Genomic DNA, 24,748 nt, shown 5'->3' on the forward strand with positions numbered 1-24,748 from the left:
TTACCGAAGAGTGAAAAAATATTATTCTCCGTGTTTTCAGAGATAGGTTGGAGAGCCGAATTTCTGCCTGTGGATCACCCTTTGTCAGAGTATGAATTTGATGTTATTATTGGCGCGGATGGCCGCAGGAACACATTAGAAGGTAGGTGAATGTGTGCTTTTAGCATTACAGCCTTTAGGGTATTTTGGAAGATCTGAATGGAGGACACAAAGCGACAGGCTACCTTTCAGTCCAATGAAGTCTGTGTTGAAACTGGTTTTTATGTGATATTTTCTGCTTCTGTGGTTAAGTTGTAGCTCAAAATGAAGAAATCTCATGTCATCTCTGATTCTCAGTACAGTGTATCTGCGTTGCCTACAGAAAGCATCATGATGTCATTGGGCTTGCTTCAAGATTAAGTAATTATATGATGATTTAACTTTAAGGAGGCTGACAAGATACATGTCAGGAATTGCGTAGTCTTTGCTGTTGTGCCCTAAATTTGCACTGTGTGTTTGAACTAATGAACAAAATGTGACCGCCAGGTATTTAACAGAGGCTCTTTTACAGAGGTGATTTAACTTAAGGAGCAGTTAGTTTGGATACTTCAGTCAGTCTCACCTTGGAAATGTAACAGTTAAGCCACTGAATATTTTTCAACTCCTAAAATCTTTGAAAAACCTGGTTAGCTGGTAGTGTTCGCACCTACGCGCTGGTTTGGAGGTTTCTGTTTTTCTTTCTCTGCTGCTTTTGACTGCTGATCTCTTGCATGTTTGTGCCATAAGCTCTTTACCACCTATATAACAAAAATCTTATTGGCTATTTAGTGTGTTAAGAATGTTTTCCTCCATTAAATTTGATCTGCTCTATTTCTAATCTGTTTTTCTTTAGTCATCATTTGTCCTTCTTCCTATGTTGGACTTGTTCCCATCGTTCCCCTCCAGACCTTTTTTTTAATGAGGCTTTATCTTCAGTGCTGTACAGCTCTAGTTTTGCAGCTGGGATCTGGGATAGAGACTCTTTGCATTCCAGGGACTTTTGGAGGAATGATGGAAACTGCTGATGGTGTGTTGTTTGAAGGGTAGGACTAGACATAGGAAAGAGATCAAACTGCCTTGAGCTGACCCTCCCTGGAAGTCCAGTTTGAAGTTTCTAGTGTTTTTAGTTCTTTTCTTTGCTTATCAGGTTTCAGGAGGAAGGAGTTTCGTGGAAAGCTGGCCATAGCTATCACTGCCAATTTTATAAACAGAAATACGACTGCAGAAGCCAAGGTAGAAGAAATTAGTGGTGTTGCTTTCATCTTCAATCAGAAGTTCTTCCAGGACCTTAAAGAGGAAACGGGTGGGTGCATCCTCATTTTTTTGCACAACCAAATACAAGAGGCAGTAGAGGAACTCTTTATGTGCCAGGCCACCCCTTCTCTTCCTATTAACATCAGTTTAAATTTATTGTATATTTTTAAAAACCAAACCAGGAAGTGATAAAATGATGTTGATGTCAGAAGCTTGGAGATGGAAGTGTCCATTTATGGTACAGTGGGATTTCTTCTTAGCTTGGGTGTTGCCACATCATAGACTGTTTTAGTGTTTAAACTTTTCTCGACTGTAAAAACGTCTGCTATGTTGAACAAATTTAGAAGAGCATTTTCAGTGCTCAGAGATTTCCCTAAAGACATGGTTTGTTTTGTTTGCATCCATTCACATACTGAACAGCTTAAACCCTGTGAAAAAGGCTCTGCCCTTCTGGGAGGAGTTTATTCTTGCTTTTTGATGTGTAGATCTGATAAACTGAAAAGAACTAGACAGGAATCTGCCGTAAATACTTAAAATATAAACTGTTAAAATACATCTTTATGAAAAGGGGTTTCAGAATAGTTGAATCCACTGGCAGTACAAGCAATTCCATTTGTGATTTACAACTGATGTTATTTTTTTAAAAATAATGACTATTATAGAAACCAAAACCCCTGGTTAGACCCAGTGCCCTGGAGCCCTAGTAACCTAAAAAGGTTCCCTTGGCTCTCCTTTTCTACCTCGGAAGATTGTTAAGGCTGTAGTTAACTGGCCGTTCCTGAGAAGGATGCTAAATAACTTTTAATAATGCTGAGACAGACTCTTTGGGGTAAGGCTGAACTCCTCTTGTTTTGTTCCGTGTCGTCTTGTCCACTAAGCCTTCATCCCAGCTGGGAAAGGGAATGTATCCCAGGAAGGAGACACCTCTAGGGGCCAATCACATGTTCTTAGTAAATGACATAGACAATGTACTGTACTTCATAACAAATGTATTCTCTCTTTTCAGGAATTGACCTGGAGAATATTGTTTACTATAAAGATAACACTCATTATTTTGTGATGACAGCAAAAAAGCAGAGTCTTCTGGACAAAGGAGTGATTATTAATGTATGTAAAAGTGCTGGCTAAACAACTATTCTATTTACTTGGCACAGAATAAGTGTGAACATCTGCATAAACATTGTTGCATGTTATAGAGGGTGTTCTATAGACTTAGGAGATCACTTCGCTGAAGCTCAAATCACTTAGGTCTTACTCTTGTGCTGACTGGAGGGAAAAACAAACAAAACAAAGTTTCTGTAGAGAACTGAAAACAATACTTCCTAAATTTTTTGGTTCTGAAACTGACTGAAATAGGATCTTGACTCACCTTGAAAATATGTGGTGTGGTCACCACACCAGAAAATAAAAACCTCATTTATTTAAGGGTGATCTTAGCACAGCTATATCCAGTTTTATCAGGCACATAAGGAAGCATTAAAACTAAATTTCAGATTCTGTAAAGTGGGTGCAACATGACAAAAGGAGGCTATAAACACAGCGGCCTGAACTCTCAAAAGTACGTGGGACGTTGAGGCCTTTGTTTCTTTTCTTTTCTCTGTTTTCTTCTTCTCTGTAAGATGTATGGGTTTATTTTCTTTTGTTTCTAGAAAGTGTTTTGGCACTATTTAAATTTCTCTTTCTGGAAACCCAAGAGAAGTCAATTTTTCTTGCACAGTAAGACTGTGCCAAAACAGTCGAGTATAATTTCCCCAAGGAAGTACTTGGGAGCTATCAGGAGGCTTCTTGGCTTTCTGATGGGACCACCCAATGCCACAGTTCCTGCCCCTTTGCAGGACAGGGGCTCCCAGGGCGGAGCAGCCAGCCCTGCCCAGCGGGGCTGGGAGAGGGGAAGGGCAGCAGCCCCCTGGGCTCAGGGGCTGGTGTTTGTAGGTGGGGGCAGTCCCACAGATCTGTGGGGAGTCTGGAGAAGAGGAGCAGCAGCTGTGGCCCGTCAGAGCTGTTTTCCTGATTTGCTCAGGTCTGAGTGGGAGAAACCTCAGTCAGTCTGAACCAACTGGGCTAACAGCGGTTCTGTGCTGTCAGCCCTGCGATTAGGGGTCTCATCTACGATTAACCCGTAAATAGAAACTGGCTTTAAGTAGGATGACCTGTAAAGGCAGGATCCTCCACCACACTGGCCAGAAAAAACCCAGCCCTGAACAGAAGAGAAAAGCTCGTGTGATCCAGGTTTGAATGTGTCGTTATGGGGATGCTAAGTCAAGCCTTCAGGCTGAGACCCGCCTGTTGCATCAGCAGCATGTCGGCACTTCTGCTCTGTGTGGCGTCAGGTGCGGGGTGCACACATCCAAAAAACCGCTGCAGTGGTGGTGATAACATCTTTTGATGGGAGGGAGGTAACGTAATGAAAATAACACATAACCGAGGAACTGGGAGGCACTCTGGTATCCTGTTGCAAATCAAGCTGCTTGTTCCGTGTGGCATGGGGAGTTCCTCTTTGGGGGAGTACGGTAACTTACGCCTGTGTATTAACTTCTTGGAGGAGATGACAAATCCCACTTCGCTCTTTATGCCGTGAGATGTGTGGCTGCCACTCATGCTATGAGACCGCAACATTCCAATCCAGAGAGAGTAGCTGCAATATCTAATCCTAATGCTTCTCTCCTTGCAGGACTATATTGATACCGAGTTGCTCCTCTGTGGGGAAAATGTGAACCAGAGCGATTTGCTGTCCTATGCCAGAGAAGCTGCTGACTTTGCAACCAATTACCAGCTGCCTTCCTTGGATTTTGCAATCAATCACTATGGGCAACCAGATGTAGCAATGTTTGATTTTACTTCCATGTATGCATCTGAAAATGCTGCACTAGTGAGAGAGAGGCACAGACATCAGCTCCTGGTGGCGCTTGTCGGAGATAGCTTGCTTGAGGTATATCTTGGAACGTCGTCTTTTTTAATTCAGCCGTTCAGTCTGCCCTCCAGAACAAACTGTTCTCTTACATGTCTTGAAACAATGGTACCTTCCTTGGAATAGGTTTTTTTCCCTCCTTTTTTTATGCCATAGTTATGTCATAACTAATGCTTGGCTGGCAGTCTCTGGCTGAGATCCTGTTTTGCTTTATGCAAGTTGTATTTCTGTCTGAAAACTGTGAGCTGTGTGTCCTCAGCTTGGGTGCATGACATAATTTTTCTGACTTCCATCACAGAGAAGAACTTGGTCCAAATTTTTATTGCAGTCTCTTTGCCTTAATATGTTATTTTTCTCCCTTTCTGAAATGAAAAGTTATATTACAACTAAGGTAGCTTTTTAAAAAAACAACTCATTGCTGACAGTCTAAAGTGTTTGAAAAGGTCAGTCCAAAGTGAAATTAGGAGATGAGAAGAAAGGCATTGTTTTTCCACTTTTTTCCTTGACTAATTCTTGAATATTGAGTCTTCCCCCCCCGCCTTTACCTTTTGAGGTTAAGAACTTTAGTTTTAAATATAGAAGTTAAAAAAAAAAAAAAGTGAAAAAAGTCTTTTTCATTACCTAAGACTTGGAGGAGAGAAACGTCTGAAAACTGCAAGAGTTGGCTGTGTTGTATTTTAACTCTTTATGGGATATTTTCTAAGACTACACTAAATTCACATTGCAAGTTACTTTTGTAACAAGACCTTGAGAAATATGAGGAATTAAAATGTAAATGCTTCTTACAGCCCTTCTGGCCAATGGGTACTGGCTGTGCAAGAGGCTTCTTGGCTGCTTTTGACACGGCATGGATGGTGCGGAGCTGGGCTCAGGGAAAGCCCCCGTTAGAAATCCTTGCTGAGCGGTGAGTGCTGGCTTTGTCTTCTCCATTGTTTCCAGTGTTTTCCAGAGTTGCAGTATTGGTAGAAGGCAGTGGAATTCGGAATGCCAACAGGAGCAATACTGTTCTTCACTGCAGTGGCACTGGGTTGAAATTACTTACTCCTTCAGGTTACTGAACAATTTACAACAGCAGTAGGCTGTTGCTCCGTGAGCTTCTGCACACTAATGCAGAGATACAGCCATGTGCATGACATGGGTTTAAAACACTAATTTAAGTCACTAATGACTAGAATTAAATGTGATCCTTAAGGAAATGAACCAGTTATCTTGCGTCAAAAGATTAACCCTCCAACCTTCTCAGCACCTGTTTTTTTTTTTAATTAAAAAAAAATAAATCCTGAAACAAGTCTAAATAAATACTTTAACAACTTTCATAGTTGGTATCTGTGATTTTTAACTCTGCATTTCAGCTTGGTAGCCCTGATGCCTTTTTTATTTAGACTGATAAATATGTGGTCATGGAGAATTGCTGTAATTCTGCATCATAGGCTTCTCCATGTAATGTCTCTTTGACCAGAGCAAAAAATCCATTTAGTACATCAGCTGTCCTGGTGTCACCATGTTCTGATGCTTGAAGTTGCTTACTTCGGTTCTGATGGCAACAACCCTGCTCCACTACAGCTGCTCAGGCTGTTTTGGGGCAGATACATAATAGAAATAGTCATTGTTGTGGCAGTGCAAGTAGAAGCATTACTAAGTACTGTACTTTGAGAAGTTTTAAGATAGAAGCCTGTGGGATGACTCAAAACACAGCATAGTCCCAAATGGAAAACTGAACAGCATAATAAGGAAGGCTGTGGTGGTTATAGGAATTACAGAATGACGGGATTTAGTGCTGTTATGTGGCAAAGAAGTTACTCCTTGGGTGGACATTAAAGCAAAACCAGATGACTGAATGATGTAACCTCCTTTTTTGTGTTTTTTTTTCCCCCCTTCTTTTTCTTGCTTGCTTCCTGCCTCAGGAAAATTTGGGCATAATTTCTAAGAGTTTGTCCTTTTGTTGTCCTTTTTCTGGCTGGCATCCTCCTGATAAGCAGGCATAAGAAATGGGATGGATGCATTCTGCATTTAGTGCATAACACTTGTCCTGGAGTATGAAAATAAGGTGCAGGTAGCTGCAAAAATAAAATACTCTTTATATAAAAAATATTTGTTTTAATCAATATCTCTTGCATCTTTTCTTTCTATAAGAGAGAGCATTTATCGACTCTTGCCTCAGACCACCCCTGAAAATATTAACAAGAACTTTGACCAGTATACCATTGATCCAGGAACAAGATACCCGAACCTGAACTCAAGTTGTGTTCGACCTCACCAGGTCAGTACTTGAAAGGCTTGCCTGTGAAATCACAGCTTATCCTTTGTCCAGGAAAAAGAAGGCTGCAAGTAGCATGTAAGCAAAATCAGTAGGAGACTCCTTAATTTAGAACCAGCTGTTGATAAAATTAACCTAGAAAGGAAACTTTTTCTCTCCAAGCAGTTCTAACATTATGCTCCTAATTGCTTTTACTCGTAGGTGAGACAATTATATGTTACCAATGAGTTACAGCAGTGTCCTCTTGAAAGAGTAGGCTCCATTAGAAGATCAGTGAATCTCTCAAGACATGGTATGTGGTATCTCGTATTTGTTGTGGCTTAATATTTAGAGCCTTTTGAGCATAGAAAAACTGTTCAGAATGTTTGCTCTCCGCTGTAACTGCAGAGTCAGAGAGTCGACCTAACAAGCTTTTGACCTGGTGTCAGAAGCAGACGGAGGGGTACCGTAACGTTAACGTCACAGACCTGACGACCTCCTGGAAGAGTGGCCTTGCATTGTGTGCCATTATCCATCGCTTCAGACCTGACCTCATGTAAGTGACATCTGCGGATCTGCTTGAGTGTGGGATATATTAAGCATTTACTAAATTATAGTGTAAGACCAACCAGAACAACACTGATGCTCTGCAGTCCCCTTCTGCTGCTGGTTTTTGCAGGGAGGTGCACACCATTGCCGGGTTTGGGGGATGGAGAGGGTGGAGTTGTTCTTGCTTTGTTTTTTCTGTATGTCCTTGCATGCTATTTAAAATGAAATATATATGTTTTCAAAGAGCTAGGAGGGCTTTGAACCTTATGATTTATGATCATGTTTGTGGGAGTTACATAGCTATTTAAAACAAAAATTGCAGTGCTTAGAGAATGTGAGAGTTGCGTTCCCAGGTCCCTGGAGACAGGTTTCTAGCGTGTGTTTAAAACCACAGCCCTAGTGGCACTGTCGTGAGTTACAGAAATACCTGCATGAGCCTTAAATGAGCCATCCTCAGTGTGTTGGAGTGGTTGCTGTGACAGCAGTGCAGGGAGATGCTGGGCCGTGGAGGTGCACAGGAGATGGTGGTTTTGCACAGCTCTTTGTCCAGAAGAGCACAGTGCCCTTGCACATGGGCTGTGCAACAAGGGCTGGCCCTTGAAATCGAACTGCTTCACGGGTGGAATGTAGCCAGCATTCCTTTTTTGACGGTGTTTCTGGGGTCCTAAACCTCCAAGACCTGACTTCTTACGAATATTTTGTCAGGTTCCTTGGTTAAATGCAGGAGGGTCGGTGTGTAGCAGGTGTCAGGAAGTGGCAGTTGCTGGCAGGAGGTTGGTTAACTGGGCCTGCTGGGTGTGGTCTGTGGTGGGTGACTTGTGTCTTCTCACCAGTCTCCAAAACGCATTCCCTTGCCTTCCTGTGCAGACTTGGGGCCGTGAATGAATTACTGTCAGCATCCCTTTATTGTGGGTAAATGAAAAAAATGATTGACCTCTTTTATGAGGTGTGATAAGTTGGAAAAAAACAGGAGCAATACACAGGGTGCTTGTTTATACAGATTTGCCAGAGGAAGAGCTAACAAGAAAGAGATTTAATTTTTTTCCCCCCCCCTCAGGTTAGTTTTAAAAAAAAGGGAATTACAGATGGCTTTGTGGATATAAGGGGGGCAGAGTGTAGAAAGCAAAGCAATCTTTGCTGTCTGTAGAAAGCATGTCTCCTAAGCACTGCTCTCTAGAAAGTTGATAGATTTATCTTCCTGAGCAAACATTCCTCCTGCTGTTGAATTCACATTGTGTTCGGGTCTTGTTGGCTTTTTGTACTAAATGGGACTGCTGAAGGACTTGGCCAGAGGAAAGCGGGGCAGGCAAGAGAGGCGTCTGGTGGTGGGCTGCGGGCAGGGCTGGGATGGAGGGCTGCCTCCAGCCCCCTGGCTCCAGAAATGGGCACAGCCTGTGGATGAGGCGAGAGAGAGAAGTCCTTTGGGGTTCAAAACCTCACATTCCTTATGAGGAGAAAGAAAGTGCTCTGCCTGGAGCCTTGTAATTTATTCACGTTTATTTTAATCGTGAATTTTGGAAGCTGTTCAAGGGATCAGAGTCTTAGAATAGGTCCCATAGAAAATGAATTAGAGAATGGATAATGCAGTTCCAGATGTGTGATGCGCTTTAGTGCCCTGCTGAGTCCGGTTACGGCACGGGCAGGAGGGCCTCATTCAAGCTGTGTGTGTAACACCCTAAAAAGAAATGTAGCGCCCGTGCACTTGTGTGCGCACACGTAGAAAACGTTTGTTTCAGAAAATGCTAGCTTAAATTTACTCCTTCTGGCTTTGATTTATAGAACCAAGTGAGATGAAAAAGTCAATTGCTAACAGGTGAAATCTGTAGGACCACAGCTGTATTCGGAGAGGAAAAGGGTTTCTTAGTGCTTCTGAGGAGGAACTGCATTTCCTCATAAATAAGGGAATCCTTTTACATGGGACTACATTAAAAACCAGTTCAGTGAAATAGCATTTAAATTACATTTCTGGCAAAGCCAGGATTTGAAATAATGGGATTTGTATGAGACTCCTACCTTTGGCGTTGGTAGACTCTGTGGCTTTGACCCAGTGAAAGGCGTGTGTGGTTATTTATGGTGCTGTTCTGCGCCTCTGATGGGCAGGGGAGCCCTGCGTGTTTCCGAGGGGCAGAGAACAAACTGCCACTGATGCCAGTGTGTCGTCCCTGCAGTGACTTCGATGCTCTGAATGAAGAGGACGTTGTCAAAAACAACCAGCTGGCATTCGATGTTGCTGAGCAGGAGTTTGGGATCCCCCCTGTGACCACGGGGAAGGAGGTGGGGTCGGCCAGGGAGCCCGACAAGCTCAGCATGGTCATGTACCTCTCCAAGTTTTATGAACTGTTCAGGGGCACACCTCTGCGGGCAGTAGGTAAGCTGAACCCAGACTGCTCCTAGTCCTTGCAGGTCTGGGGAGTAGAGGCACTTCATCCAGGCTGCTTACAAGCACTGCTCTTGAGCCAAGAGCCCTTTCCCAGCTGAGCTGTTCTGGCATGGAAGTGTGCCTGCTTCTGCCTGCAATAGTTACCTTGTGCTTAAAAAAGGAAAGGGGAAAAAACTTGATTGAAGACCGGGGTTTTGTGGGTCCTTGGTGGCTTCAGAGAATGGGAGCAGCTAGATAACTGCTGCTTGACATCATGAAGTTCATGTATCAGGTTGTTAGAGTGATCCTCTTGTAAGGATGACTGCAGACGGTATGGCCATTCCTGGGTGTTTCTCTTCCTTTTTTAAAAAACTCACCCTACATTGTATGTATTTACTTCTATTTCCCTGGGTTTCTTACGTATGATTGCTACCAGCATGCAACTGGAAAGATCTGGCTTAGTCGAAGTATTTAAAAAAGAAATCTGAACAAATATCCTAAGGAGTTGTTTTTTTGAACAGATGCTGGTGACAAGCAAAATGGAGAAAATAATGATCTTTGTTCAGCAAAATCATCGAACTTCATCTTTAATAATTATATGAATTTAACTTTACCAAGAAAACGAGTACCAAAGGTAAGTTGTGAAGGAATACTTAACCCTATAAATCTTTCTCATTTAAAAAGATGAAAAGAAACTGTCAGGCTCAGAAATAAGGAGTTTATGTATATCCTACTATTAAAAGACCTGTACAAGATGATTTTTGAGTATATTAGAAAAGTAAAATAAGATTTAACAGTAAACAAAGCTAATACACACACAATCATTATGGTGCTTGTAAGGATAAAAGTGAAGCATTGTGAGTGTCAGATGGCTGAAGCATTAATAAAAGTCCCAGTTAGGTGTTCTCTGTAAATGCAAAATTTTGAATCACAGTGAGAATTTGGATGTATTTGGGGAGAATTTCTATCCATTGTCCATGTCAGTCGTCTTCAGTGTAGGTAAAAGTGAGAGAAGGAGGATGTTTTCTTTGGTGTGTTTATAAGCTGCTGTTTTCAACTTGAAATATTTGAGATCTTGGCTCTGTTTTGTATATTGTCTCTTATGTTTTATTTTTTTAAATCTTTCAAAAGGTGTTTTTTAGGAAGTTTTGTCCAATACTACATGCTATGTTTTTTACTTTGGTAGGCTTTGGGTTTGGGGTTTTTTGAGGTAGGAAACTATATTTTTTCTGGGTTCTTTATACCTATAAGAAAAATAGTACTGTAGTTCTGTATTCCTAATTAAATATACAGGCATAATATTATGTATCAGTTGGAATAATGCTTGTTGATTGGGGGGGAGCGCTGGTTTTTAATGAAAGCAGTGGTTTGAACAGCCTGTGCATGCTGTCGAGGTTGTGGAGGGAAGTGTTCAAACCCTCACGGATGTATGGGGGCACAAACAGTGGGCACGTTGACTATCATGACTCTGAGATAATGATCTCTTGGTCACTTATTAATGACAACTTATTGACGTCCCGTGTCTACGTCCCTGTACAAAGCACATCCGTGCCCATATGTGTCGCAATTAAAGACGGCGGGGCCTGGGAGGGTTGTGGAGGGTTACGGAGTTACTACTGACTGGCGTAGGACTGTGAGTAGTGAGCCTTGTCTACATGTTTCTGAATGGATTATAACTTCAGAAGCTTTGTGTTATTTAATTTGAAAGCTACTTTAATGAAATTATTCAGTAATAAACTGTTTCACCTTCTTCCTATTCATTAGCTTGGTCCCCTTCTGAAAGGAGACCTTGAGGAGGGGCGCTGCTTGCGCGGCCAAGCCTACCTTCATTTTAACTTCACTTTAAACGGGGAGTGTCTGCACAACCTGGCTTAGGGGCAGCAGTGCCTCAAGTACAACTCCTGCAGATGAACCAGCACGATTTAGACAGCAGCATGTATTCCTCTGTATTCCTCTACCAAAATGAATTTAACTTCTTCATTTTCTGAAACAAGCTTAATGTAAAACTGTTCCGGGTTGTGAGTTTCCTGGGCTAGCCAGAAACTGTAATCCAATTCTCAATCTCCTTCTTTGGTTTTGCATTTGGGTTTTTTCATTTTTTTACTTTTTTTAAACGAAACTCCTTAATGCTTAACTCTATTGCTTCATTTACACCTGTGCAGAGACCCTGTCTTGCCTGCAGAAGCACAGCTTTCCTACTTCTTTTGGAAATCAGTGTCCTTAATAAAAAGTTTAGGTGTACATTTATGTACTGCATTTCTCAATATTTTAACATATTGGTTTTTAAATTTGTTATTGTCTTCTCGGTAGAAGTGTGATTGATTTCCAGCCCCCATCTCTACCCCCACATGAAGAATTACTCCAGCATTTCCAGATATTTCCTAGACTGACTTACGTCTTGAATATTTTCCATCCACAAACACATTTTGAAAACCTGTGGATAGTCATTTGCCCAGTAAGCTCATACATCCTTGTTAGGAAATAACTTTTCCCTGCCACCCACATATACACAAAACCAAGTGACATGCTTCCCAGCTAACCAAGCAGTGAGAAACCAAATGGGCAAAATAAACATTGCTTTTTCTTGTGGGGGACTTCTTTAGAAGAAAAACCTTTTTCATGACCACAGTGGTGGTGTTTTTCCATGACTTATTTGCAGAAGTAAATAGACTTGTAGTGGTGGGAGAGCTTTCCATTCCTAAGCCATACAGCCCTCTGACTAACCTCCCATCGTGAAATACGCCTTCTGTCATAACAGGAGTATGGTTCTTGGCACTACATGAAAGCATGAGGTGATTTGCTTGACAGGCCCCTTCGGTTTCACATTACAGGGTCTCGTCTGAAATGAGAAGTGGAAGTGATATTTTCTAAATCAGCCTGGGGAGCGGGACTGTCAGGACCTCATTTTGTATGAGGCTTTGCAGCCCTGGCCTGGATGGGGCGTGAAATAAAGCAACAAACACAGTGCTTGGGTTGGGACAGAGACTTGTGAGTGCCGTAACCATCTGAACCAGCTGGGAAGTGACGGTCCTTGGAAAGCGACTGCTTGAGTTAAGAGTTTGGCTGTGGCTTCAGTTGTATGGTTCTTTTCTCTGCAAGAAGTGGTGCTGTCATCCAGGTATGACAGCAGGAGAGCACTTGCGTATCAGAGTCAAAACCCAGCTGGGGTAACAGTGTCACTAAACTTTCCGTACCATCTAGTTAGTCCTTCTCTTTGCCCGGAAGAGGGATCCTTGTCGGAGTGCAGGTTGTCGGAGACCAGGAACCAGGGCCCTGGGGCTGCTGTGGCGGTTGCTGTTCTGGCACTGCTGGCCTGGGTCATGTTTTCTGTTCTCCCGTGAGTGTCAGCTGGGCTGGAGAGGAACTGTTTTCCTGTGCTCCAGACTAAGAAATGAATGGAGGTGTTTACACAATGAAGGGCACAGGCCTTTTTTTCTTGGAGTTTTGCGAGGCAATTAAATTGCTTTGTCTTTCACTTACTTGTAAATACATTAATGAAAATCTTCTGTGTAAGATTTTTGAAAGGCAACATCGTGTTTGCTCCATTCACTTAGGCAAATTCTGCTTTTATGTGGTACTCATTATTATGCAGAACACATTGTGCTGTTACGTTGTTCACCCTTCCTTGGTAGGCTAATAACTACAGGTAGTGTAGAACTAGGTTACTGAGAGCTGGTGCTTGAGAGACAATATACCAAAGCACACAAAGTAATCAGAATATTGTCATCTGGTTCTTCGGGTGTTTGCCCAGAAGTTGTTTGGGATTACTCCTATTCATTGCACAATGATTTATTAGAAGCAGTGTGTATGTAAAAAGGAAGCCTGTATTCTTTGATCTTTCTTTATTCTTTTTTCTTTTAAGTTGGCTGAACAATCACTTGAGTTACAGCGTGGGCAAATGCAAGTGGAATGTAGTCTGTTGTTCATAAAGTATAACCTAACATGACATTTTTCAGACCAAAAAAAAAAATAAAAATCCCCATTGTACCAAATCTTCAAGACCAAGTTTAATAAGAACTGATACAAATTTTTAAGCGTTGACTATTTTGCAAGTTTGTGTGGACTGAGTGTGAAGTATTATTATTTATGTCATCTCTAATTCAGTAAAATAATTAAATATGTGCATAGCTTGAGCACAAAAACGGCAATTTGGTTGCTTAAGTGCTGTAATACAAAGCTATAGTCAGGGAAATGAACCTTACAAGGGAGACAGACCTTTAAGGCAGACAGTAATTGCTCCGAAACAGGAGATCTGTCTGCACTACGAACACACGATCTGCATGCGGCTACCTGGGTTCAAATAGACATGGAGTCTATAGAGAAAGAGTAAGGGCATTCTGGACATTGTTACTTATCTGGAAACCAGCGTCGTCTAGTTTATAATTCACAGAATATCTGATGTTGTAATGTCTTTTTCTTCAGGGGTTTGATAATGCTTTGTGAATTATAAACTCTTCAGTGCTGGAAGGGGAAAAGGTCGACACCAATGTTGTCGGGCCTGTGTTCGACGGAACATACGAGCATGTATTTTCACCCATCAGAGTCCAGGGAAAGCTTCTAGTCAGGGGTTATGGGGCAACTTTTACGTTTGTGGTAGCTGCCCTGGGGGCCAGCAGGCTCCTCGTGTGAGGATGATCCCGCCGAGCCGGGGGGGCCCAACAAGGCGCACCAGTGCGAAGAGGGCCTCCGCTGGCGCCGCTCCCTTGCGTTTGCCTTGTTTGACGCAGCCGGAGCACGCCTGCCTGGTCATGGAAGTTAATACCCTGGGAGGAACTGCTTTGGTAGAATGGTAGCTGCCGCAGTAATCCATAGAAGTTGTTTTGGCTTTACCGTTTCAGGTTGAAGGGAAAACAGAAGAAAACGAGACTAACAAAAGACGTCGAAAAGGACTTTTTGGTGTCTTTGAGGAGGTTAGTGTTCAGTGGTGTCCACGCATATCCAGCTCCTTGATGAACGCCAGAGCTGAGGAAGAAGCAGGAGTTGAGGTGCCAAGGCTCTTGTCCTTGTCAGGAGCAAAAAGCCTCTCCCCTTAAAACCTTGTACTGTGGTGTGCACTAAAGGTCTACATTTATTTAAATCACTTGGTAGTGAGGAGACCATTACCTAAATTGCAGTCGTTTTCTTTCTGACCCAAGAACATTTAAGGTATTGGGATATTTTGTTAACTTTTCCCAGCTCAATTATTTAAACAAATCTTTGTTTGAAGAGTTTGCCTTGCAGCTTGCCCCACTGATTGGTGATGTTTGTGATTCTGCTTTATCATCACCAGCACCCATTAACATTCCCTTTTTACTCGGGGACTAAAGAAAATATTATTTCTTGACTCTTGTATGTTAAACAGTCATTTTTAATATATTGTAGACTGTATTTCCTTTCACCCTCTGCTGATAAGGATGTTATCTTTCTTTTCATGACTGTCATAGGTAAACATGAAAAAAATATTTTGTTGTTTCCTTGCAGGCTTCAGGCTTTTCAAGCCAAGGGACAAATGCTGTGAAAGAACAGAGTGATGGCAGAGAAGGAATGAACCAGAATAAAGTTAAATCAATGGCAACTCAGCTGCTGGCTAAGTTTGAAGAGAATGCTCCAAATACAGTTTTTCGCAGGCAGGTAGGTGGTAGATGAACATAAAAGTAACTTCTGAAATTAAAGTGTGGTCCCTCCTTGTGAATGTGATGAAGACTTCCGAGGGGAAAAAAATGGGTTGGTTATGTGTTTGAAGTGGATCGTCTTTGTTTGACATTTTATGCAAATTAAAGGTATTCCTCTCAATACTTAGTGAACAAATATGTCTAATATAGAATGACTAATGCAAATCAATATAATATATTAATATACATGGTACTAATCAAGTGTAGTGGAATTGTAGTATCTAGAGATCTCTGGTAAGCCAGGCTGTAGAATGTTTGCTTTGTGTGGCAGTCTAAGCTGGCTGCATGTGGGATTACAGAAGGACTGTTTCCCTCTATATTGTGTGAATAAAGGACACTCATATCCAGGGGAATCTTTGTGGAAAATTTAGCAAGTATGAGAAGTGAACCTAATCTCTAGCAAGACATGTCTGGCTGCCATTTCCATTCCTAAAGTAAGCATAATGGAATGTATTTGCCAATCCCATAGCACTTTCATGGTGTGTGGTTAGTGGTGCTTTAGAAATAATCCCATGCTGTCAAGGTAGAGATGATAAACTCAGAATCACACTTGAGCCAGTGAGATGGTTTGAGTCAGTTGAGTTCAGGTCTGTCACTTAAAATATCTGAAGGCAAGGGGAGCAAGGTGCCCAGGTTCTGTCAAGGGTGGTGGCCGCCTTTAATTGTTTGTGCCTGTATCCATTTATTCACACATTTAAGTCCTCCTTGCTCCACGTCAGGTGACTTTCCCAGTCTGTGAACCACTGTTGCTTGCACTCTGCCTGGCTGCTTACCCACGTCCTGAGCTTTCTGCGCGCAGTACGTGCGCAGAGGTTTACTGGCTCATGTTGAGGGAAGCCCTGGTGCGTTACTTTGTGATCATAACCTCTCCTAAGGAATGCTGAATGTGCTGAATTTCAAGTATATCTTTGGTAGATGGGGTTAATAAAATGAGTAACAAAAATCTCCAAAACGTGTTGTTAAGCTCCGTAGTAACATGTCTTCAAAAGCAGCTTTTATTTCTTTCTGCCACAAAAGACCTTTGAATCCTATTTACTGTCGTCTTCCTTTTTCTTTTTTTTTTTTTTTCCGCTCTGTCTCTCTAATTTTAAAAATGCTTCACAAGGAGGTAATAGATAGACCAGGCCTGCTCTCTTCTGACCCTCCTGTTAATCCTCGCTTTGCTAAACCGAAGGATCCCAGTCTTCTTCCACCTCAACCAAAGAGGCAGGTAGGAACTCGTATGGGTAACACTTCGCAAGCAACACCATTCCTCTTACTGCTGGAAACTCAGTGTTATTGTGTAACTACAGAATGTAGGAAACGATCTTTGGATGTTATCTGCAGAGTTAACAGATACATTTAGCTGAGAATTACGAAAACTAGGTTAAAATTTAAAGCTATTTTACATCTGCTTGACCAGATGAGAAAACTATTTGAAAGAACGAGTAACTGTGAAAACAAACCCTAAAAACATAGGTGTTGACTTGTGTTATCACATCTAGATTCCAAATTGCATAAATATAATTACATAGTTATATTTAATGTGTGAGAACACTACAGCAGTACCCAAAAATTTGTCTGTGCATGTACTCGATGCTTTGGGTGGTTGTAATGATAAGGCAAAGGGAGTTTTCCACCCCGAGAAACCTGGCAAAAATGTCTAAGATACGAACTTGAGTACTGAAAAGCTGTTATTGATGCCCAGGTGTGTTTATTTCTTTAAGCAGAACTTGCGATAAGACTTTCTGCTGAAAGCTCTGTCGGAGCATCACATACATGGGGCAACATTTTTGAATACGTTGTCTAAATATTTCTCATAGTACTTCCAATCAAAGTAATCTCATATCAAATAGAACTGACACTCGCTTTACGTTAGAGTTTTACATGGAAGTAAATATCCTGTAGTGGCATTTCAAGAGCAGTCTGAAGTGAAACGAGATCTGCATTGCATGTGGAAATCTGCAGATCAGCTTGATGAAAAATGCAGATTCATAAACCAGTTGAGAATTGTTGTTTTAAAGGCAGGTGTGCCATCCTGAAACATCAGAGCACACTGCAAGTTGATTGGCATTAGGTTGTTTTATTTTAATTCTGAGAAATTGAATTGGGCAGACAGGATGAAGGAGAAAACTGTCATGAAAAGGCTAACAAAGGTCATTTTTAAGGCTGAATTTGATAAAGCTGAACTGGTTCAGATGTTTCATTTACTTCAAATGCTATTCTATATGAAAATTCAAATTCAAAGGCCTATTCTGAACTCCTTGGAAAACGCTTTAAATCTGAAATACGTTTTAGCTTGACTTGGGTCAGACTAGGTCTGGAATTATGCCAAGAACTACAATGATGGTCTTACTATTTGATTGTAAGTTTGGTTTTGGGCAGACGTGATGGTAAAAAAAAAGCCCAAACCTTTGTGAAAACCCTAGAAGGAGATGTAGTGTCACATTCTTCTGCACTGATGCTCTCTGGGGTTATTCATAAAAACAGACACAAACCTAGAGAAGGATGTCAAGACCTGCATTAGTTATGTAGGGCTGATTTATTTTAGTGCATGGACACAAGCACCAGAGATGCAGTAGATAGTGTGCGAGGAGTCATGTGGGAACATTTTATTTCTAGTTATGTGCATGACTGTGCTGTGCTTTCAGAAGCATCCTTAAAAGCTGCATATACTGCATGGTCGTGCAGCAAGATTTTTTTTCACTTGAAGTGTTTCCCAGTTTCAGGTGGTAGCTAGAAGTGAACACGAGGTCAGGGAGCCCAAACAGTCTTTAAATGGTTCTGATCATATGGCCAGGAGAGCAAGGACTGTACTAAAACCAGATACCCAGCCCAGTCTGTCAGAAACCTCTGAAAATCTTGCGTCTGCCTGTTCTGCTGCATTTGTACTCTCTGGAGTGCTTGAGCGTCTTCAGCACCTGGAGGAAAAAATGAAACAGGTGACAAGCAATTTCTTTTCCTTTCTGTCTCTTAACTGCATGTGTTACTCTGTATGCTGTATTTTCCTGGGATGTGCTGACTTTTTCTCTGTTGAGTTTAGGTTATATTAAGACAATAAAAAGCCTTTCTATAAACTTGCTGTATTCTGATGATGTATGTGACATTAACTGAAATCTCTCTCTCTTTCTTTTCTTGGCTTCCTTCCCTGGCTCTTACTGCAGAAAAGAGCTCAGACCATAGCAAATAGGGAATTCCAAAAAAAGAACATTAAAGAGAAAGCAGAACATCTTGCCTCAATGTTTGGCTACATGGAGTTTCCAAAGGTGAATATTAGATTTTGCACCTGAAGAAATGCTGAGTTAGAAGATGTATTCATGGGGGCGAAAAATTGCAGTGGCTTTGGTTTGAATTTTCCTGGCTAGATCTGGAAAGTAATGTGGATTCCACTGAAACTGGTAAAAAAGCTTCATTTAAATGTTATTGCGTAATTTAATTGAGGTAAAACACAACCTAAATGATAAAGCTGGTCAGAGTAGTTTAGCACTAGAGAAATGTGTTAGAATAAACCATGTCGTGTGCTGGACTGTACGCTGGGAGCTCGCGGTTCCCAGTGCTGGTGAGCAGTAGCTCCCGGTGCAGTCTGGCATTTCTGATGTTTTGTTACGCTCTCTTCCGGCACTATCTTGCCTTACTGCCTACTGTGAATATTTTTGGTAAGAAAACCCGAGTACAGTAATATCATTTGCCGTGAAGGTTTTGCCATCATGATTTCCATGGCTCCTCAGTGTGCAGGAATAGAGGAAAGAGCAGAATGGTAGTTACTGTCTTTCTATTTTTTTTGATGCATGACTGAAATTGTTCTCTTAACCTGTGCTAATGTCACTGTCTCTTGGATAACTTTCCTGTTTCTGCTCTACACAGAGTAAGCTTCCTACTAAAGGCTTGTCCCATTCTCAGCCCCCAACTCCCTCTTGCCCTCCACCTCATGATTCAGCTGCTGCCTCTTCTCCATCATCTGTCAGTTCAGCTTCCCCTGCTGTTCCTTCTAGACAGGTATTCTATTAAAAGCTTTTTCCTCTAAAATCCAAACTCGTGGTAAAGCTGCTTGTGCAATGGCTTGGATGGAAGGCACTGCCAGCAGATCTCTTGTATAGGTTGTCTCTCACATTTGACTCGAACTTTACTTTGTTGGCTGTTGTTAAAAGTGGTTCAGGTATAAAGCTGAAAACCAAAGCAAATAGTTAACAGAAATTTTACTTCAATTCTGAAAGTTTTGCATTGCTGCTGATTGTAAATGTTCTGTTGTTGGATAACGCCACAGACACACCTAGCAGAGAAAGAGCTTCACGTTGTATAGCTGACTGGATTATGGGATCGGCTAGCTGTCCTTGGGTGGCATTAGTGTTTCTTTTCATACGAATACCCATCTGGGCTGCAGGGGGGAACCTGCACAGTAGTGGTTATTTTAACTAGAGGATGTGTCTTAGAATTGTATGAGCACTTGTTGATACAGACAGATATTATTGTTGCTTTGTTTACTTATTTGTACTTTAAACTTGCTTCTGCACATTAATTGCTGGGATACAGCAGCAGACTTCACAGAGAGGAAATGTATACTCTGAGTGGAAGGGATTAGAACACTTGAATTGGAGATACTCATCTTCTGCTACTTATGCTGATGTTACAGTGGGCTGTGCTTTTATCTGTGAAGTTAAGGTGACATTGGCCTCTAACTCCCCTTGTTTTAGAAGGATTTTAATTGAAGAAAGTTTGATATTTTTCAGCTTTTCAGGGCAGGTAAAGACCCAGGTTTCCTTCACCCACAGATTATGTAGCAGCAGTTTGGGAACACGGCAGTATTGAATAGGGTTGGTGTGGAAATAAAGGTGGAAACATCAAACTTTTTAGAAGTATTAAAGTGTTGTAGCAATGCAGGTCTGCTGGTGCTGGCAGCTCCGCTGCCTGACACACAGAAGAAATGCTGTTTTGCAAAATCAGACACTGTCTCTGTTTACTGTGAGGAGGAGGAAAGCATTTTGCCTGCTTTTGTTGTATTTAAATAACAGTAACTTCATGAAACACTCATGAGTATTGCCCAACTCCAGGTGAGCATTTCCTTTACAGGGTTACCAGAGAGTGCAAGTGGCGTTGCTGGTGCTGCCCTTGCTGTAGGGGTAACTGAGGGGCCGTGGGGGTTCGCCAGGGTCACTCAGCCGTGGTGTCTGTGCGAGCTGTTGTGGAGAAGGGGGGGTGCTGCTCCTCTGCCCACTGTCGGCTCGCTAAGGGGTGATGGACAGTCACCAGAGCAATGGAGGTTCAGCCCAGGCTCGGGGATGGGGATAGAGACCCTTGACTAGCAAGGGGCACGGCGCTGGGGAGGCCTGAGTCTGCAGCACGGACGCCCTTTGCAGCAGGTTAGGCCAACGTGCACTTACTTTACATAACGTGGGTCCTGCCCTGGGGATGGGGATGGACTCGATGGCCCTCTGGATCTGTGTCCCTTACTTGCCTTGGTGACGTGCTGGTGAGGTCTGAAGGGATGTGCAGGACTTGTTCTCCATAGTGTTCATGTGCTGGGAGATCGGTTCAGTCCTGCGATATCCCTGTTACTTTAGCTTTAGCTCTCCTTGGCAACTTCTGTTCCTCTTCAAATTACACAGGCTGTGTTTTGCTTTCTCAAGCAAAATTTTTCCAGAAGTGGATTTCTTACTGCTGTTTTTACTGTAAGAGTATTAAATCTCCAGGGAACACCTGCTGCAGCCTTGATTTCATAGCAAGCAATCTGTCTGTGCCCTTCCATGGTTAAATCATTGTCCCCACGTTTTTATCTTTTAAGATCACTCACTTCTCAGAACACGAAAATTTTATCATACTTTAGAAAACACTGTCTAAATGTACAGCACTATATAAATAAAATGTTATAATATTTCAGCTGTGCAGTGCACATCTTCAAGTACTGCACATGGTAATCTAACAGTCCGTTTGGACCTCTCTGCTGTGAATGTGTACCTGTGGGGTTACAGGACCCAGAGATTGTATTTCTGGTCTCTGTTCTGAGAGAGATCACTGAGTGAGCCTAGACTTCAGTATGAAAAAGGGCTTTTAGGGTTGGTAAGCCAACAGAAAGAGTCTCTCGTGTTGCTCGCACTGTTTCTGCTTTTTCCCAGCAGAAGAAGATAACAGAAGTCTCTTGAGTTTTGTAAGACGTCATGAGATATGACCTATAAATACCAGCACCTCCCATCCTTTAAATAGTACTGTCATTTTAATTTCAATTGAGTACTGAGATTGTGATCAGACGATCCTTTGCATCTGTTGATTTTTCATTGGCACAGTATTAGTTACGGTGGCTACTTCTTGAAAGTGGTGGCTAAGGAATCATACTGTCTTATTACAGAAACCTGTTATTAAGCCTCCGTCCTGAAAGGAGCACTTGAAAAGGCGGCTATGGAAGCATACTGTTTCTTTTAAAGACATACAGTCATTACAGCTCATTAAGCATTAACTTCTATATGACATTATATGCAAGTTGTCATTAATAATCAAAGCTACCTTCAGCTGTCAACATTCCCATAGGCAGGATTATGAATTAACAAATCGTGTATCACAGGCTGGGCTTTGGTTATTCCTGTTTTCTGTTTAAAGTTGGATTGACCTTCAGAAAACTGTTCATCTGAGCTTTGCATGAGTGAATCCACACAAGACGTCATAAGAACTATGAGAGTGTTGCAATCAGTAGGCTTTGCTGCCTGCAGAGTTTGGACCAAGCACTTCCCTTCAGTGACGTGACTCTAATTACCAGCAGTAAGCAGAGCTTGGGTGTTTCCTACACCCAGTAACTTATTACTCAGATGTTGTTTATCTCGGAGGTAAAATATATGTAGCAGGTGGTACCAAAAGTAAATAAATTGCCCTCAAAGCAAAATAAGCCCAGAAAAATCATTAAGGATATAAAACAACAAAGGGGAAGCACTGTATACTTTTGCAGGCAGACAGCATATTTCCTTTGTTTTATGAAAATACTTCTGAGGCTTGCTTGTTGGTTGGCTGAGGTATTATAAATAATAGCACAGGGAAACACAGAAGGCAGCTTTCTCTTCCCACATAACAACCACCCTGATCAACCTGATGAAAAGCTTTGGCAACATGTCATTGACAGGTCAATGGTTTTAGTAAATCACAAACACTGGGGGGATTTTTAAATGTTTCCTTGGTTGTTTCCTGAAATTCAGCATGTAAGGTAACTTTCCGACAAAGGATTTACAGCTACTGGTATAAACCTCCTTGAGTTGTGAGCAGTAGCCTGTTACATGTTGATAGTGGCCCCAGCACTACAAAACTGCGTGTGTGTGTGACTTCACGTACACCAGTAGCCTCAAGGTAGTAAGTGCATGAGCGAAGGATAAAACCTATAATGTGTGTGCTGTTTCAGAGGTACAGGAGTGGCATCAGGCAGGCAGAGATGTGTTGTGTGTGGCCTGAGATGATCAGCATATTCAGGCGTGCAGAATTTGGCGAGTGAAAATTTTGTTTTCTGTGATCTTAAACAATACAGAGGAATGTAGTTTTCCTGTAGTAGCAAGTAATCTCGGTTCCACTATTGGTTTATGACTTAGTGTACCACTTAGGACAGCAGTGTGGTATGTCATTAGCAGTTTACTTTGCTGTTGTTACCCCACAGGTTGTGCATCTATTGAATAATATTTAAAAGTCTTTTTATCTTAAACAAAACCAAACAGTACAGAAATCTGTCCCTTGAATGGCCCTTGTCATCTTAACATACGTATTTTGTATCTGCCTGGATATTATGTTAATTATGAGATAGCTCCCCTTAGCTTTTGAGAGTTATAAGTAGCTGAACATGTTCCAAAGTTCCTGAACTTGAATTTTTTTCTTAGAATGTTTTTATCCATCATAATTTTTGAAAACACACCCACAATGCATTATAATTGTTTTTAAACTTGATAGAAAATGCTTTAAAATTATTTTAAAATATCACAGACACCATTGCATTTATAGTTTGCTTCTTCCTTCATGGTAACTTTCTGATATTTCAAAACCTTTCTCTTACCAAGCCTTGATGTGGTGGCAGTAGAAAAATAATTTAGCTGAGAAGTGTGAGACTTAAAATTTGGGCTCTGTGGGAGGCAAATGGCGCGTAAGACATGAGATCATGGATCCTCTGGGGAAAAAAAAATGTTCTGACTGCAGAAGCAGAGTATGGGATCCCTGGCTATACCAGGATGGCTCCTGCTGCCTTTGCTGCCAGAGAGATTGTGGGATCTTATATTGACTGTAAAACTAAAATCAGAATCGCTGCAGGAAATACGGCTTAGGGTAGAAAATATTTCTGTAAAGCTATGAAGTCTTCACAGTCTTTTATTCCCGGAATGGAGAACTAGAGTATCTACCCACGTGCCTGCCCCTCACACACACGGGCACGCACACCCGCCTCTCTCCTTTTCCAGTCCCCAGGCATGTGTTTGGCTCGGAAGCCTGGACCATGCAGTCGGCGAACTGGTGTGTTTGGAGTCACAGCCCGAGGAGACTGCAGTTCCTTTTAGGCCTGTTTGATAAATTTAGTTAAAAACAGCCTAGTGTTGGTGGCTGCAACAGATTAAAGGAGATGTCTGCCTTTCATGAGCGTAGTTTCTCCAGTTTTCCCTGACGTTGAGTCCCTGGGGAGAGGGAGAAGGGTTGTTCTGTGAGCACCAACCAAATATTTCTGTGTAGGACTCTTAATACGTTTTCATAGAATGTTTCCTGAAATCCTACGGTCTGTGGTCTGTTGATGTGAAATTTAGTCCCAACCCCCATTCTGAAATAACAACAAAGTCCCAAGAAGTCAAAGAGAACAATAGAGGGGTTTTTTTAATCTGTCAGAATGGTCCAACCCTGATAGCCAGGGAGTAGGTCCCAGCCCAGGCTTTGGCAGCCCGGGGCGGGAGGCCCTGTGCTGGGGGAGCAGCATTTGCTCCCGGCAGCTCCTTCTCCGTGATCCGTAAGGAGAAGCGTGTGGTCTGCACAGAAGCCGCCTGCGGCCACCAGCTGGACCACGCTGAGCTCGCATGCACATGCTTGTGCTCCGCTAGACTCGGCCTCTGCGCTTTCTCCTAGCCTCTCTATCATTGTTTGCATGTTTTCAGATCATTCTCATCCTTTTCTCATTACATTCTTTTTCAAGAATAACTAAAGCTCTTCCTTCTATTCTTCATCTTCTCCCCTTTTCTGGTTAGATGACTGTAGGAAAGGTCTCACGTGCGGTTGGAGCTGTGGCTGAAGTCCTTGTCAATCTGTACGTGAATGATCACAGACCCAAGCCACAGCCTCCCCCCCTTGAACTGGTAAGACAACCCACAAAACCCCAATAACTCAAGAGTGGTGTTTCCAGAGTGTCATCCTGACTTAAGACCCTGGTTGTGGAGCACTTAGAGCGTTATGACAAGTCTTAGTCTAACACTTACTAAGGACTCGAGTGCATATTGGTGAAATATGCTGATGTGTGGATGTGCTGGAAATGTTTCTCACCATGCCTGCTATTTATATTTTTATTACTTGTCTGTATGAATTAAAACTTCAGGAGGCTTTTATTAAATGTAATTACTGGTACAATTAGTAACAGAAGACAATTATTAATCAGGGTGGCTTCTAAAGAAAGTTTTCTACAGTACATGTCTATGCAGTTATTTTTAACCCACAAATGCTGAATCACCGTGCCTCATTTTGAAGAGAGCTGTTTTTAAACTCTGACGCTGTTCTGTGTTGAGTTCAGAAGCAGTCTCTAGACAGAGCTACAGCTTCTTGCCCTGTTCCTCATTCTCCATCTCCCGCCTCCACTGCTCAGAGCTGTC

General features: G+C 42.1%; 1 protein-coding gene and 1 long non-coding RNA gene across 2 annotated transcripts in view; both read left to right on the forward strand.

Moving 5' to 3' along the window:
* The window catches only part of LOC113481332, a 658,441-nt gene that overhangs the window by 83,261 nt on the left and 550,432 nt on the right, over positions 1-24,748 (forward strand). The window lies entirely within an intron of this gene.
* MICAL2 (microtubule associated monooxygenase, calponin and LIM domain containing 2) overlaps positions 1-24,748 on the forward strand; it is a 124,605-nt gene that overhangs the window by 43,660 nt on the left and 56,197 nt on the right. Inside the window, exons 5-21 of the mRNA XM_026850856.1 lie at positions 41-142; positions 1,166-1,321; positions 2,279-2,379; positions 3,944-4,201; positions 4,969-5,084; positions 6,314-6,440; positions 6,639-6,729; positions 6,825-6,972; positions 9,134-9,333; positions 9,846-9,958; positions 14,163-14,234; positions 14,785-14,934; positions 16,081-16,185; positions 17,678-17,896; positions 18,119-18,220; positions 18,819-18,950; positions 24,134-24,241. Coding sequence (XP_026706657.1) covers positions 41-142; positions 1,166-1,321; positions 2,279-2,379; positions 3,944-4,201; positions 4,969-5,084; positions 6,314-6,440; positions 6,639-6,729; positions 6,825-6,972; positions 9,134-9,333; positions 9,846-9,958; positions 14,163-14,234; positions 14,785-14,934; positions 16,081-16,185; positions 17,678-17,896; positions 18,119-18,220; positions 18,819-18,950; positions 24,134-24,241 — 2,300 coding nt within the window. The remainder of the gene's footprint in view (positions 1-40; positions 143-1,165; positions 1,322-2,278; positions 2,380-3,943; positions 4,202-4,968; positions 5,085-6,313; positions 6,441-6,638; positions 6,730-6,824; positions 6,973-9,133; positions 9,334-9,845; positions 9,959-14,162; positions 14,235-14,784; positions 14,935-16,080; positions 16,186-17,677; positions 17,897-18,118; positions 18,221-18,818; positions 18,951-24,133; positions 24,242-24,748) is intronic.

The sequence above is a fragment of the Athene cunicularia genome (genome assembly GCF_003259725.1).
Source record: "Athene cunicularia isolate RWA chromosome 5 unlocalized genomic scaffold, athCun1 chr5_part3, whole genome shotgun sequence".
In the NCBI taxonomy this organism is placed as follows: Eukaryota; Metazoa; Chordata; class Aves; order Strigiformes; family Strigidae; genus Athene; species Athene cunicularia.